At 45.1% G+C, this 15,341-nt stretch overlaps 1 protein-coding gene across 2 annotated transcripts in view; it reads left to right on the top strand.

The window, feature by feature from the left end:
* LOC137377997 (ubiquitin-conjugating enzyme E2 C-like) overlaps positions 1-15,341 on the top strand; it is a 141,914-nt gene that overhangs the window by 12,137 nt on the left and 114,436 nt on the right. For both annotated transcript variants that reach the window (XM_068048026.1, XM_068048027.1), the window contains exons 2-4: positions 4,333-4,403; positions 6,076-6,172; positions 11,400-11,498. In XM_068048026.1, the coding sequence (XP_067904127.1) occupies positions 4,333-4,403; positions 6,076-6,172; positions 11,400-11,498 (267 nt within the window). The remainder of the gene's footprint in view (positions 1-4,332; positions 4,404-6,075; positions 6,173-11,399; positions 11,499-15,341) is intronic.

The following is a 15,341-nucleotide window of genomic DNA, read 5'->3' as shown; positions in this document are numbered from 1 at the left end:
ATAAGTATTTTGTGTCTGTCTTCACAATAGAAGACACAAGTTGCATACCAGAAATAAAGGGTAACCTAGGGGCTAACCGAGTAAGGAAAATAAGGTAATTAATATCAGCAGTGAAAAAATATTGGAGAAACTCGAGGGATAAAATCCAACAAATCCCCAGGGCCCGGTGGACTACATCCTAGGGTTCTAAAAGAAATAGCTGCAGAGATAGTGGATGCGCTGGCTATGATTTTCCAATTGGATAAAATGTTGGCTTAAGGACCGAAAACAGCGAGTCATAGTAAATGCTTGCTTTTTAGACTGGAGGATGGTAGACAGTGGTGTTCCCCAAGGATCAGTGCTGGGACCGATGGTTTTTTTGCTCTATATAAATGACTTGGATCTTGGAATACAGCGTAGAATCTCAAAGTTTGCTGACAACACCAGGCTTGGAGGTGGGGCAAACCTCCTGTGCTTGCCTGCAACAGGACATAGGCTCGCATAATGGATAGGTGGCCGATGAAATTTAATATTGACAAGTGTGAGTTGATGTATTTTGTCAGAAGGACTAGGGAGTGGCAATATATACTTAGTGGCACAATTCTCAAGAGTGTGCAGGAACAGAGGGACCTGGGGGTGCGTGTGCATTGATCTTTGAAGGTGGCAGGACATATTGAGAGAGTGGTTAGTAAAACATATGGGATCTTGGGCTTCATAAATAGAAGCATTGAGTACAAAAGCAGGGAATTTATGCTGAACCTTTATAAAGCTCTGGTTGGACCCCAACTGGAGTATTGCGTCCAGTTCTGGCCACCACACTTTAGTTTAGAGATACAGCACTGAAACAGGCCCTTCGGCCCACCGAGTCTGTGCCGACCATCAACCACCCATTTATACTAATCCTACACGAATTCCATATTCCTACCACATCCCCACCTTCCCTATGTTTCCCTACCACCTACCTATACTAGGGGCAATTTTTAATGGCCAATTAACCTATCAATCAGCAAGTCTTTGGCATGTGGGAGGAAACCGGAGCACCCGGAGGAAACCCATGCGGTCACAGGGAGAACTTGCAAACTCCGCACAGGCAGTACCCAGAATTGAACCCGGGTTGCTGGAGCTGTGAGGCTGCGGTGCCAACCACTGCGCCACTGTGCCGGAGCAATGTGAGGGTCCTTGAGAGGGTGCACTGGAGATTTACCAGAATGGTTCCAGGGATGGAGGATTTCAGTTACACAATTAGTTTGGAAAAGCTGGGTTAGTTCTCCTTGGAACAAAGGAGATTGAGGGGAGATTTAATAGAAGTGTACAAGATTATGTGGCACAGTGGCGCAGTGGTTAGCACCGCAGCCTCACAGCTCCAGGGACCCGGGTTCAATTCTGGGTACTGCCTGTGTGGAGTTTGCAAGTTCTCCCTGTGACTGCGTGGGTTTTCGCTGGGTGCTCCGGTTTCCTCCCACAGCCAAAGACTTGCAGGTGATAGGTAAATTGGCCATTGTAAAAAATTGCCCATAGTGCAGGTAGGTGGTAGGGAATATGAGATTACTGTAGGGTTAGTATAAATGGGTGGTTGCTGGTCGGCACAGACTCTGTGGGCCGAAGGGCCTGTTTCAGTGCTGTATCTCTAAATAAAATAATTTAAAAAATAATAAATAATTATGACAGGCTTAGATAAGTTAGACAAAGAAAAACTGTTCCCATTAACAAACGGTATAAGGATTAGGGGACACAGATTGAAAATTTTGGACAAAAGATGCAGGGGGAATATGAGGAAGTGCTTTTTTTATGCAGCGGGTGGTAATGACCTGGAACTTGCTGCCAATGAGAGTGGTGGAAGCGGAGATAATCAATGACTTCATGAGGAAGTTGGATGGCCACCTGCCAAATAGACTTGCAGGGCTACGGGGATTGAGCTGGGGCGTGGGACTGACTGCATAGCTTTGCGGAGAGCTGGCAGGGACTAGAGGGGCCAAATAATCTCTTTCTGTGCTGTAAATGACTATGTCTCTAAGGTTCCTTGGATTTTGGAACGGTCCCAGCAGATTGGAAGTTAGCAAGTGTAACACCGCTATTCAAGAAAGGAGGGAAAGTGAAAACAGGTAACATCAGTGGTCAGGAAAGTGCTGGAATCCATTATAAAGGAAGTCTTAATGCACTTAAAAATTATTGTATGATCAGGCAAAGTCAGCATGGTTTTGCGAAAGGAAAATAGTGTTTTATAAATTTATGCGTGTTTTTTAAGGATGCATCTAGTAGAGTCGATAAAGAAGAACCAGTCGATGAAGTATACCAGAATTTCCAAAAGACATTCAATAAGTTGCCACATAAAAAGTAATAGGCAAAATAAAGTTTTGTGGAGTTGGGGCTAATGTATTAGCATGGATAGAGTAGCAGAGAGTAGGCATAAATGGGGCATTTTCAAGTTGGTGGGCTGTAATTCGTGGAGTGCCAATAGGATCAATGCTGGGGCCTCAGCTATTTACAATCTATATTCATAATTTAGATGAAGAGTCCGAGAGTAATGTATCTAAGGTTGCTGATGATACAAAGCTAAGGGGGAATGTAAACTGTGAGGAGGCCGCAAAGAGATTGACAGGTTAAGTGCGTGGACAACAAGGTGGCAATGGCAGTTGGAGTATAATGTGGGGAAATGTGAGGTTATTCACTTTGGTCATAAGAATAGAAAAGCAGAACTTTTTTTTAAAGGGCATGTAACTTGTAAATGTTGATGTTCAGAGAGACTTGGGTGTGCTCGTACAAGGAACACAGTCAGCATGCAGGTACAGCAAGCAATTAGGAAGGCAAGTGGCATGTGGCGGCACAGTGGCGCAGTGGTTAGCACCGCAGCCTCACAGCTCCAGCGACCTGGGTTCAATTCCGGGTACTGCCTGTGTGGAGTTTGCAAGTTCTCCCTGTGTCTGCGTGGGCTTCCTCCGGGTGCTCCGGTTTCCTCCCACATGCCAAAGACTTGCAGGTTGATAGGTAAATTGGCCATTAGCAATTGCCCCTAGTATAGGTAGGTGGTAGGGAAAATATAGGGACAGGTGGGGATGTGGTAGGAATATGGGATTAGTGTAGGATTAGTATGGATGGGTGGTTGATGGTCGGCACAGACTCGGTGGGCCGAAGGGCCTGTTTCAGTGCTGTATCTCTAATCTAATCTTCTGAACTCTAGCGAATATCATCCTAACCGACTCAATCTCTCCTCATATGTCAGTCCCACCATCCCAGGAATCAGTCTGGTAAACCTTCGCTGCACTCCCTCTATAGCAAGAACATCCTTCCTCAGATAAGGAGACCAAAACGGCGCACAATATTCCAGGTTGGCCTCACCAAGGCCCTGTATAATTGCAGCAAGACATCCCAGCTTCTGTATTCGAATCCTCTCGCTATGAAGGCCAACATACCATTTGCCGTTTTTACCACCTGTTGCACCTGCATACTTACCTTCAGCGACTGGTGTACGAGAATACCCAGGTCTCGCTGTATATTCCCCTCTCTCAGTTTATAGCCATTCAGATAATCTGCCCTCCTGTTTTTGCTACCAAAGTGGATAACCTCACATTTATCCACATGTTGGCCTTTTTTGCAAGGGGGTTGGAGAATGAGAATATGGAAGTCTTGCTACAATTGTGTAGGGCTTTGGTGAGACCACACCTGGAATACTGTTGGCAGTTTTGGTTTTCATATTTAGGGAAGGATTTACTTGCATTGGAGGTGGTACAGCATTGGTTCACTAGATTGGTCCCTGGGATGAGAGGGTTGTCCTATGATGAAAGGCTGAGTAAATTGGACCTATATTCTCTGGAGTTTAGAAGAATGAGAGGTGATCTCATTGAAACTTATAAAATTCTGAAGGGGCTGGACAGGTAGACACTGAGAGGTTGTTTCCCCTGGTGGGGGAAGCTAGAACACAGGGGCACGGTCTCAGGGTAAGGAGACGATCATTTACAACTGAGGTGAGAAATTTCTTCACTCAAAAGGTTGTGAATCTTTGGAATTCTCTACTTCAGAAGGATGTGGAATTGTCGAATATATTTAAGATTGGGATAGACAGGTTTTTGGTCTCTTAGGAAATTGAGGGATATGGGGAGCGAGCAGGATAGTCTAGATCAGGCATGATATTGAATGGCGGAGCAGGCTTGATGGGCTGCATGGGGGGGGGGGGGTGTCTATTGTTGCAGTTTCCTATGTTCTTATGCCACAGGGCTCGGTGTCAGGCTGAGGGTGTGCCACAGGGCTGAGCATGTGATGGAGGGGCTGGCGTGGCGCTGGGCATGTGGTGGAGGCAGCGTTGATGCTGGAGGAGTTTTTGTTGCGATGATCTTACAATGTTTCCCTGTTTTGCAGAACCCCTGGAACATCATGATTAAGCATCGTCAAGTTGCTCGAAGGGGTCGGAGGTCACAGATGGCAGTGAGGTAAAGCAGTTTTATTAATCTCGTTGCATGTGAGTACACTAGCCTCATGGTTATAGTTCTGGACCCGAGATCCAGAGATTGGATGCTAAGTTGGGGAGTGGAATTCCTAATAAGGTTAAGTGTGGATAGCACCAGAAAATGTCTGAAAGTCACCAGATTGTTTTCAAAACCCAACTGGTTCACTAATGTCCTTCATTAAAGGGAACCTGATACCCTGACTTGGTGTGGTCTGCATGTGACTCCAGTCACTCACACTGTGGTTAACTCTCAATGTCCCCTGGACAACTAGGGTTGGGCAATAAATAGAAGGTTGCAAGTGTCTCCCATGGTCCAAGAACAAGCACAAACCTTCAACCTTTTTTTAAGCTGTCTAGCGTGTATTTGGCCAATGGATGTAGCCATCATTTGCTGTGTGTGTGAGAATCTGTTTCCAATTGAAGTCATCAAGCTTTAGAATCCTTAGGATTTCAGTATCAGGAGGTTAATTGGGGCATATCAATCCCGGGGGATTTTGTGGCCAAGGACAGAGATCACTCTGCAAACCAGATATAGGTATCTGGTAGCAAGAAACACTGGGAATAGACTGACTGTAGGTGAACTCAATATCACATCAAACACACCAAAATCAGCAGGAGCTTGTCAGGTTGTGAGGTTGGCCTCTGGATCTCCAGGCTTTGAGTGGGAAAAGAAGCTGAATGGTTAACTGGGGGACTGCCTTGCCCCCTGGTGGCTCAGGATGTAAGCTGTAGATGTGTCCCCTTTTCATTCCTCTCTGGTCATCGGAGATGTGGACCCCCATCTGTCACACTGCCTCTGAGACCTTTTCCTATGCCAAATACTTCCCCTCCCCCACCATAACTCTATAAAGCTCTGTACTGCTGAAGATTTGAATCCTGTTCCTATATCTGGGGAGTTGTTTCTGACTGATTCCTCCTCCCTCATACACTCCTAGATAGATCGCAAGAGAAAGCTGCTTGGTCTGAACCCTGCTGTCTCTCTGCCTCTCCCTTTATTGATACTTTGCACCTCAGAGCTTTCCTCTCTCGTTCGCCCGAAGCTATAATAATTTCTGCATGTTCTCCCTTCTTACATTTCACTGTATTGAAATCAAAACATCTTGAACAGGCTCCTGATCTCATTTTTCACCAGAGGCTGAAAACATAGAGTACCTGAACTCACTCGATCCCTCCTTTCTTGTACAGCCTGTAGCTTTTCAAATCCAAGCTTGGCATCATCTAATAAAGGCTCTGTCCAACCTTGTTTTTCCTTTTTAACCTTGGTGCACTCTGCATTTTTACCTTTTCATCTTGTGCTGATCATATCCTTTGGAAGGGGACGCATTGTTTAATGTGGATTGCACGCGACAGACTCTCATTAGGGCAGATCCTTCAGCTGTGCTCAAACTCCATCCGTACTTCTTACAGGCCTTTGTAACATTCGATTGGTGCCTTGGACTTGGTGGAAGTAAAATCGATGGCTATCTGACAAATATTTTGTTAGGGGAGTCTGTTCTCCAGCTTGCTCATGGGATGGGAATAGGGTGTCATTTATTCACCTGCAGGTTGTTAATGGTCTCCATGTCTACAGGCTATTGGGGCAGAGAGTGAACTATTAAAGTATATTTTTGTCAGAGTTTAAAAAGATGAAATATCATACTGTCTTCTTTCTTCAGTTTCACCAATCCAAACATATCCATGGATCTGTTGCGAACCGTTCTGCAGCCTCACATCAATGAGGAGATCCGTGCTGTAATCAACAAGTACACAAAGGTAAGTCCTCCCAGTCCACTGCATTCTTACATTACACTGGGTGGGTGAAAGTCTGTCTCCTCTGCTCGCTGTATGGGTCGGTGGGCTAAGCACTATCTACTAATCTCAGATTAACGGGTATGTATTGGTCCTGTATTCAGCTATTTTTTTTGATTACCTCCCACAGCTTCTCTGTAGTTTGAGCCAATGACAGTTTTGACCAGTTTGATAGTGTCAGTCTCTGTCTCATCCCATTAAAGTTATCCTTATCAAAATCGAAAATCTTAATAACCGTGTTAAGGTTCGTCTCATGTCCTGATCGCTGTTAGATGAATGATCCCTTACTGTTAGATTATTAACTAAATCTGCCTCTCATTGGCACTAGACATATTGCTCCAGAAAACTATCTTGAATGCACCCAAAAAATTCACTTGAGAATGACTTTGCTGTTCCCAATTTATACAATTCAAGTCTCCAATTAAGAAAATTCTGCTTTTGCTACAAGCATCTCTATTTTCTGCATTAATACTTCTGTCATTCCATTGCTGTTATGAGGAGGCATGTGGACAACTCTCACTACTCAATTCTAAACATCGAATCTCCGCTGATTGCTTTCCCTTACCTATATCCTAAAATACTAATGTTACATTAGTATCTTTAATCAGTAAGGCTAACCCTGCTCCTTTTCCAGTTTCCCTTTTCTTTCTAAAGAACTGGATTTTTATTTATTTCATAGGATCTGAGTGTTGCTAGCAAAGCCAGCATTTATTGTCCATCCCATAATTGCCTTTGGAAAGGTTGTGGTGAGCTGCCTTTTTGAACTGCTGTAGTGACTGTGGTGATGGTACTTCCACAGTGCTGTTAGTTAGGGAGTTCCATGATTTTGACCCAACAAAGATACTTGGAGGTCCAGGTACATAGATCATTAAAATGCCATGAACAGGTACAGAAAAAAGATCGAAAAAGCTAATGGAATGCAGGCCTTCATCGAAGGATCTAGAATACAAGGGGGTAGAAGACATGCTTCAGCTATACAAAGTAATAAAAACAGAAAATTCTGGAAATACTCAGGTCGGGCAGCATCTTTAGAGAGAGAAAGAGTTAATGTTTCAGGTGGATGACCATTCATGTGAATTGGAAAAAGTTAGAAATGTAATAGGCTTTAAGTGGGTCAAATGGAGGGTGGTAGAAAAAGAACAAAAGGGAAGGTTTATGATAGGATGTAAGACAGGAGACTTTAATGACAAAAGAGTTTGGCAAGGCCAAAGGGAGTGGTAATGGGACTATAGAAACAAAAGATGTGTCTAGAGGAGATGTAAATGGCAGACTAATGAACTGCTGTTTTAAAGCAAAAATGAGAAAAAAAAAGAAAAACAGGATTAAGGCTGAAACGTGCAGTATTTTGCTTTTGTACCCGTTATGCAAAGCCCTGGTTAGACCACAGCTGGAGTACTGTGAGCAGTTCTGGGCTCTACATCTCAGGAAGGATATATTGGCCTTGGATGGAGTGCAGTGTAGATTTACCAGAATGGTTCCTGGAATCACAGGATTAAATTAGGAGGAGAGATTACACAAACTAGAGTTGTATTCCCTGGAATTTAGAAGGTTAAGGGGCGATTTGATTAAAGTTTTTAAGATATTAGGGGGAACAGATAGGGTAAAAAGAGATAAACTATTTCCACTGGTGGGGAGTCTAGGATTAAGGGCCATAGTCTAAAAATTAGAGCCAATCCTCCTACACACAAAAGGTGGCAGAAGTTTGGAACGCTCTTATTATTTAATTCCCCGTTTATTATGGGGAACAATGAAATGGCTGACCAACTAAATGCATACTTTGGTTCTGTCTTCACAAAGGAGGACACAAATATCATCCCAGAAATGTTGGGGAACACAGGGCTTAGTGAGCGAGAGGAACTGAAGGAAATCAGTATTAGTAGGGAAATGGTATTGGGGAAATTGATGGGATTGAAGGCCAATAAATCCCCAGGGCCTGATGGTATGCATCCCAGAGTACTTAAGGAAGTGGCGCAAGAAATAGTGGATGCATTGGTGGTCATCTTCCAAGATTCTATAGACTCTGGAACAGTTCCTACAGATTGGAGGGTAGATAATGTAACCCCACTATTTAAAAAGGGAAGTAGAGAGAAGGCAGGGAATTATAGACCAGTCAGCCTGATGTCGGTAGTGGGGAAAATTCTAGAGTCCATTGTCAAAGATATTATAGCAGAGCACTTAGAAAACAGTGGTAGAATTGGGCAGAGTCAGGGATTTACAAAAGGGAAATTATGCTTGACAAATCTACTAGAATTCTTCGAGGATGTAACTAGTAGAGTTGATGAGGGGGAGTCAGTGGATGTGCTTTATTTGGACTTTCAGAAGGCTTTCGGCAAAGTCCCACTTAAGAGATTAGCGTGTAAAATTAAAGCGCATGGGATTGGGGGTACTGTATTGCGATGGATAGAAAATTGGTTGGCAGACAGGAAACAAAGTAGGGATAAATGGGTCTTTTTCAGAATCGCAGGTAGTGACTAGTAGGGTACCGCAGGGATCGGTGCTAGGACCCCAACTATTCACAATATATATTAATGATTTAGATGAGGGAACTAAATGTAATATCTCCAAATTTGCAGATGACACAAAACTGGGTGGGAGGGTGAGTTGTAAGGAGATTGCAGAGAGGCTTCAGGGTGATCTGGACAAGAGTGAGTGGGCTAATACATGGCAGATGCAGTATAATGTGGATAAATGTGAGGTTATCCACTTTGGTAGCAAAAACAGGAAGGCAGATTATTATCTGAACGGCTATAAACTGAGAGGGGAATATGCAGCGAGACCTGGGTGTTCTCGTACACCAGTCGCTGAAGGTAAGCATGCAGGTGCAACAAGTGGTAGAAAAGGCAAATGGTATGTTGGCCTTCATATCGAGAGGATTCGAGTACAGGAGCAGGGATGTCTTGCTGCAATTATACAGGGCCTTGGTGATTTGGAATATTGTGTGCAGTTTTGGTCTCCTTATCTGAGGAAGGATGTTCTTGCTCTAGAGGGAGTGCAGCGAAGGTTTACCAGACTGATTCCTGGGATGGTGGGACTGACATATGAGGAGAGATTGAGTCGGTTAGGATTATATTCGCTGGAGTTCAGAAGAGTGAGGAGGGAATCTCATAGAAACCTATAAAATTCTAACAGGACTTGACAGGATAGATGCAGGAAGGATGTTCCCGATGGTAGGGGAGTCCAGAACCAGGGGTTGTGGCCTAAGGATACGGGGTAAACCTTTCAGGACTGAGATGAGGAGAAATTTCTTCACCCAGAGAGTGGTGAGCGTGTGGAATTTGCTATCACAGAAAGCAGTTGAGGCCAAAACATTGTATGTTTTCAAGAAGGAGTTAGATATAGCTCTTGGGTCTAAAGGGCTCAAAGGGTATGGGGAGAAAGCGGGAACAGGTTACTGAGTTGGATGATCAGCCATGATTATAACGAATGGTGGAGCAGGCTCGAAGGGCCTACTCCTGCTATTTTCTATGTTTCTGCAAATGTCAATTGAAGCTGGATCAATTGAAACTTCTAAACCTGAGATTGATTGATTTTTGTTATCCAAAGGTATTAAGGGATATGAGGCAAAGGTATGGTATTATACAGTTGGGCTTTAGATCAACCATGGTCACATTGGGTGGTGGATCAGGCTCGAGGGGCTAAATGACCTCCTACTGTTCCTATGAATGTTGTCTGGCTCTTACTGCATGCAGATGTGGCCTGGTTCATTATGTCAGGAATTTCAAAAGTAACTCAGCACTCTCCACTCATCAGCAAACATTCTCATTTCTGACCTTATGAAGTAGCTGAAGATGGTTGGGCCTAAGGACACTGTCCTGAGGAATTACTGCACTAATGTCCTGGGGCTGAGCTGATTGGCCTCCAACAACCACAACCGCCTTCCTTTATACTAGGTATGACTCCAGCCAGTGAAGAGCTTTGCCCCAAATCCCCATTGACCTCAATTTCATGGGGCACCTTGGTGCCCGTTCAGTCAAATGCTGCCTTGATATCAAGGGCAGTCACTCTCACCTCACTTTTTGAAATTCAGATCTTATGTCCATGTTTGGACCAAAGCTATAATGAGGTTTGGAGCCGAGTGATCCTAGTGGAACTCAAACTGAGCATTGGTGAGCAGGTTATTGGCGAGTAAGTGCCGCTTGATCGCACTGTCAATGACACCTGTCATCACTTTGCTGATGATTGAGAGTAGATTGATGGGGCAGTAATTGACTGGATTGGAATCTTTTTTTGTGGATAGGACATGCCTGGGCAATCTTTCACATTATGGGGTAGATAACTGTGTTATGGCTGTACTGGAATAGCTTGGCTAGGGGCGTGGCTAGATCTGTAGCACAAGTGTTCAGCACTGTCACCGGGATGTTGTCGGGGCCCAGAGCCTTTGCTGTATCTTCTGCGCTTAGCCATTCCTTGATATTGTTTGAAGTGAATCGAATTGGTTGAGGATTGGCATATGTGATGGTGGGGACCTTGGGAGGAGGCCATGTTGGGTCATCTACATGGCAGTTCTGGCTTCAGTTTCAGCCTTATCTTTTGCACTGACTTGCTGGCCTCCCCCCTTAGCGGATGGGGATGTTTGTGAAGCCTCCTCCTCCCCTTAGTTGTTTAATTGTCCACCACCATTCATGACTGGATGTGGCAGGACTGCATAGCTTTGATTTGATCTATTTTTTGGATGGCTTCACTCTATGTAGTTCTGTGTTGTAGTGTCGTCAAGGTGGCACCTCATTTTAAAGTATGCTTGGTGCTGCTCCTGGCATGTTTTTCTACACTTCCAATCATGATCAGACTTGCAGCCATGTCTCAGTAATGGCCACCATGTTGTACCCTCTAAGTTATATTTGAGCTTCTAATTCACTTGATTTATATCTTGTACCCCATGCGTTACTATTCAGACGGAGACCCTAGCCTGTCGTCCTGCCCTGATGCTGTCTTTCTCACGCCAGTGAACTTGAAATGTTTCTTATTTGTCACTTCTGCTGTAACTGCTTTAGTTATTTTAGTATTCCCTTCACCTGGATCGCTGGGTCACGTTTTGTAAAGGCTGGGTCCCCTGCTTTCTTGGTGGGTTGGTGAGTTAAGGTGGATATAATCTCTGTGTTCACTGAGTTGCAGTGTTAGTGTTTGGGTGCAGAGCACTCCCTGAAGTCTGTTTGCTTATTTCTATGTTGTTCCTGACTGAGTCTATTTTCAGTTTTTCCAAAAGGCTGCATGCAACGTGAAGGAGAATATTGGGGAAGATGTGGATCCTGAGCAGCTGGTACAGGAAACCTGCAAAAACTGTTTGGAACAGGTAGGAAAATGGCAGGAGGAGGGGAAGGAGCGATTGATAAACGTGCTTGTGACATATGATGTTTTGTTTTTCTGCTGATTATATTGTACAGTACAGGGACTCGCTGGGTTACATCTGGATCTTTCCAGCACAGAGAGTAAGACTTCAGTATTAGTGCTGGAAAAGAAGAATTTTTATTCAGATGTATGGTTATTAGGCTTCAGAATCCTTCCCACGTTAGGGAATGGATGTGTTTAAATTATTCTACAAAATAATAGGGTTCAAAGTTATTTATTTGCTTTCTTGGAATTAAACATGTGATCAATGGGTTATCTTTAGAACATAGAACATAGAACATAGAAAAATACAGCACAGAACAGGCCCTTCGGCCCACGATGTTGTGCCGATCCTTTGTCCTCTGTCAAGGACAATTTAATCTATACCCCATCATTCTCCTTTATCCATATACCTATCTAAAAGCCGTTTGAAAGTCCCTAAAGTTTCTGACTCAACAACTTCCCCAGGCAAGGCATTCCATGCCCCGACCACTCTCTGGGTAAAGAACCTTCCCCTGACATCCCCCTTATATCTCCCACCCTTCACTTTAAATTTATGACCCCTTGTAACGCTTTGCTCCACCCGGGGAAAAAGTTTCTGACTGTCTACCCTATCTATTCCCCTGATCATCTTATAAACCTCTATCATGTCACCCCTCATCCTTCTCCGTTCTAATGAGAAGAGGCCTAGAATGTTCAGCCTTTCCTCGTAAGACTTATTCTCCATTCCAGGCAACATCCTGGTAAATCTCCTCTGCACCCTCTCCAAGGCTTCCACATCCTTCCTAAAATGAGGCGACCAGAACTGCACACAGTACTCCAAATGAGGCCTTACCAAGGTCCTGTACAGCTGCATCATCACCTCACGGCTCTTAAATTCAATCCCTCTGCTAATGAACGCTAACACCCCATATGCCTTCTTCACAGCCCTATCCACTTGAGTTGCAACTTTCAACGATCTATGCACATAGACCCCAAGGTCTCTCTGCTCCTCCACATGCCCAAGAACCCTACCGTTAACCCAATATTTTGCATTCGTGTTTGTCCTTCCAAAATGGACGACCTCACACTTTTCAGGGTTAAACTCCATCTGCCACTTTTCAGCCCAGCACTGCAACCTATCCAAGTCCCTTTGCAGACGACAATAGCCCTCCTCGGTATCCACAACTCCACCAACCTTTGTATCATCTGCAAATTTACTGACCCACCCTTCGACTTCCTCATCCAAGTCGTTAATAAAAATCACAAACAGGAGAGGACCCAGAACTGATCCCTGTGGCACGCCACTGGTAACTGGGCTCCAGGCTGAGTATTTACCATCTAAGACCACTCTCTGCCTTCTATCAGTTAGCCAATTCTTAATCCAACTGGCCACATTCCCCACTATCCCATGCCTCCTGACTTTCTCCATAAGTCTACCATGGGGGACCTTATCAAATGCCTTACTAAAATCCATGTACACCACATCCACTGGTTTACCCTCATCCACTTGCTTGGTCACCTGCTCAAAGAATTCAATCAGGCTTGTGAGGCAAGACCTACCCCTCACAAAACCGTGCTGACTGTCCCGAATCAAGCAGTGTCTTTCCAGATGCTCAGAAATCCTATCCCTCAGCACCTTTTCCATCAACTTGCCTACCACCGAAGTAAGACTAACTGGCCTGTAATTCCCAGGGTTGTTCCTATTCCCTTTCTTGAACAGGGGCACAACATTTGCCACCCTCCAATCACCTGGTACCACCCCCGTCAACAGAGAAGATGAAAAGATCATTGCCAGCGGCTCTGCAATTTCATCCCTTGCTTCCCATAACATCCTTGGATATACCCCGTCAGGCCCGGGAGACTTGTCTATCTTCAAGTTATTCAAAAACCCCAACACATCTTCCCTCCTAACGAGCACTTCCTCGAGCTTACCAGTCTGTTTCACACCGTCCTCTTCAGTAATACACCCCTTCTCATTCGTAAATACCGAAGAGAAGTACTCATTCAAAACCTCACTTATCTCTTCCGGCTCAACACACAGTCTCCCGCTATTGTCCTTGACCGGACCTACGGTCCCCCTAGTCATCCTCATATTTCTGACATACGCGTAAAAGGCCTTGGGGTTTTCTTTTATCCTACCCGCCAAGCATTTTTCATGCCCTCTCTTAGCTCTCCTAATCCCTTTCTTCAGATCCTTCCTGGCCATCTTGTATCCCTCCAGAGCTATGCCTGTGCCCTTTTTCCTCAACCTTATATACGCATCCTTCTTCTTCCTAACAAGTCTCTCAACCTCTCTTGTCAACCACGGTTCCCTCACATGACCATCCCTTCCCTGTCTGACAGGGACATGCTTATCAATGGCCCCTACTATCTGCTCCTTGAAAAAGTTCCACATTTCGACCGTGCCCTTCCCTGCCAGCATATGCTCCCAACTTATGCTCCTCAGTTCCTGCCTGACAGCATCATATCTACCCTTCCCCCAATTGTAAACCTTGCCCTGTTGCACATACCTATCCCTCTCCATTACCACAGTGAATGCTACAGAATTGTGATCACTATCTCCAAAGTGCTCGCCCACCAACAGCTCTATCACTTGCCCTGGTTCATTACCTAGTACCAAATCCAATATTGCCTCCCCTCTGGTCGGGCAGTCTACATACTGAGTCAGTAAAGCTTCCTGGACATACTGCACAAACACTACCCCATCCAAACTATTCGATCTAAAGAGTTGCCAATCAATATTTGGGAAGTTGAAATCCCCCATAATTACTACCCTGTGACTTCTGCTCCTTTCCAAAATCTGTTTCCCAATCTGCTCTTCCACCTCCCTGCTGCTATTGGGGGGCCGATAGAAAACTCCCATCAAGGTGACTGCTCCTTTCCTGTTCCTGACCTCAACCCACAGTGCCTCAGTCGGCAGATCCTCCTCGAAAATTCTTTCAGCAGTTGTTACACTATTTCTAACTAACAATGCCACCCCCCCACCTCTTTTACCACCATTCCTAATCTTATGAAAACATCTATAACCAGGTACCTCCAAGAACCATTCCTCCCCCTCACCTATCCACGTTTCAGTGATGGCCACAACATCGTAGTCCCAAGTGCCCATCCACGCCTTCAATTCACTCACCTTATTCCTGATGCTTCTTGCGTTGAAGTATACGCACTTTAACCCTTCTCCGTGCCCATCTGTCCTCTGCGACAGTGCTACCTTCCCCAATACCTCACTACACTCTTTGTCTTTCTGAGTGGACCCACTGGTCCCTGGACTACAAGTCCGGTTCCCATCCCCCTCCCAAACTAGTTTAAACCCTCCCGAACAGTACTAGCAAACCTCCCTCCCAGGATATTGGTGCCCCTCTGGTTCAGATGCAGCCCGTCCTGTTTGAACAGGTCCCATCTTCCCCAGAATGCAGTCCAATTATCCAAGAACTGGAAGCCCTCTCTTCTACACCATTCCTGCAGCCACGTGTTCAGCTGTGCTCTCTCCCTATTCCTAGCCTCACTATCACGTGGCGCCGGCAACAAACCAGAGATAACAACTCTGTCCGTCCGAGCTTTCAGCTTCCAGCCTAACTCCCTAAACTCACTTCTAACATCTGTGCCACCCTTCCTTCCTACGTCGTTGGTGCCAATGTGCACCACGACCTCTGGCTGCTCCCCCTCCCCTTTAAGGATCCTGAAGACGCGATCACAAACATCACGGACCCTGGCACCAGGTAGGCAACAAACCATCCGTGCGTTAAGGAAGAGAAACTTCAGGTACAGGTTAGGAAGATTCCAACAAGGGTGAAAGTTAGGGGAATCAAGAACAGGGCTACTTGGT

This window comes from Heterodontus francisci, chromosome 16, assembly GCF_036365525.1.
Source record: "Heterodontus francisci isolate sHetFra1 chromosome 16, sHetFra1.hap1, whole genome shotgun sequence".
NCBI classification, from domain to species: Eukaryota; Metazoa; Chordata; class Chondrichthyes; order Heterodontiformes; family Heterodontidae; genus Heterodontus; species Heterodontus francisci.
The sequence above is the reverse complement of the archived record's forward strand: the minus strand, read 5'-3'. Positions and strand labels throughout refer to the sequence as shown.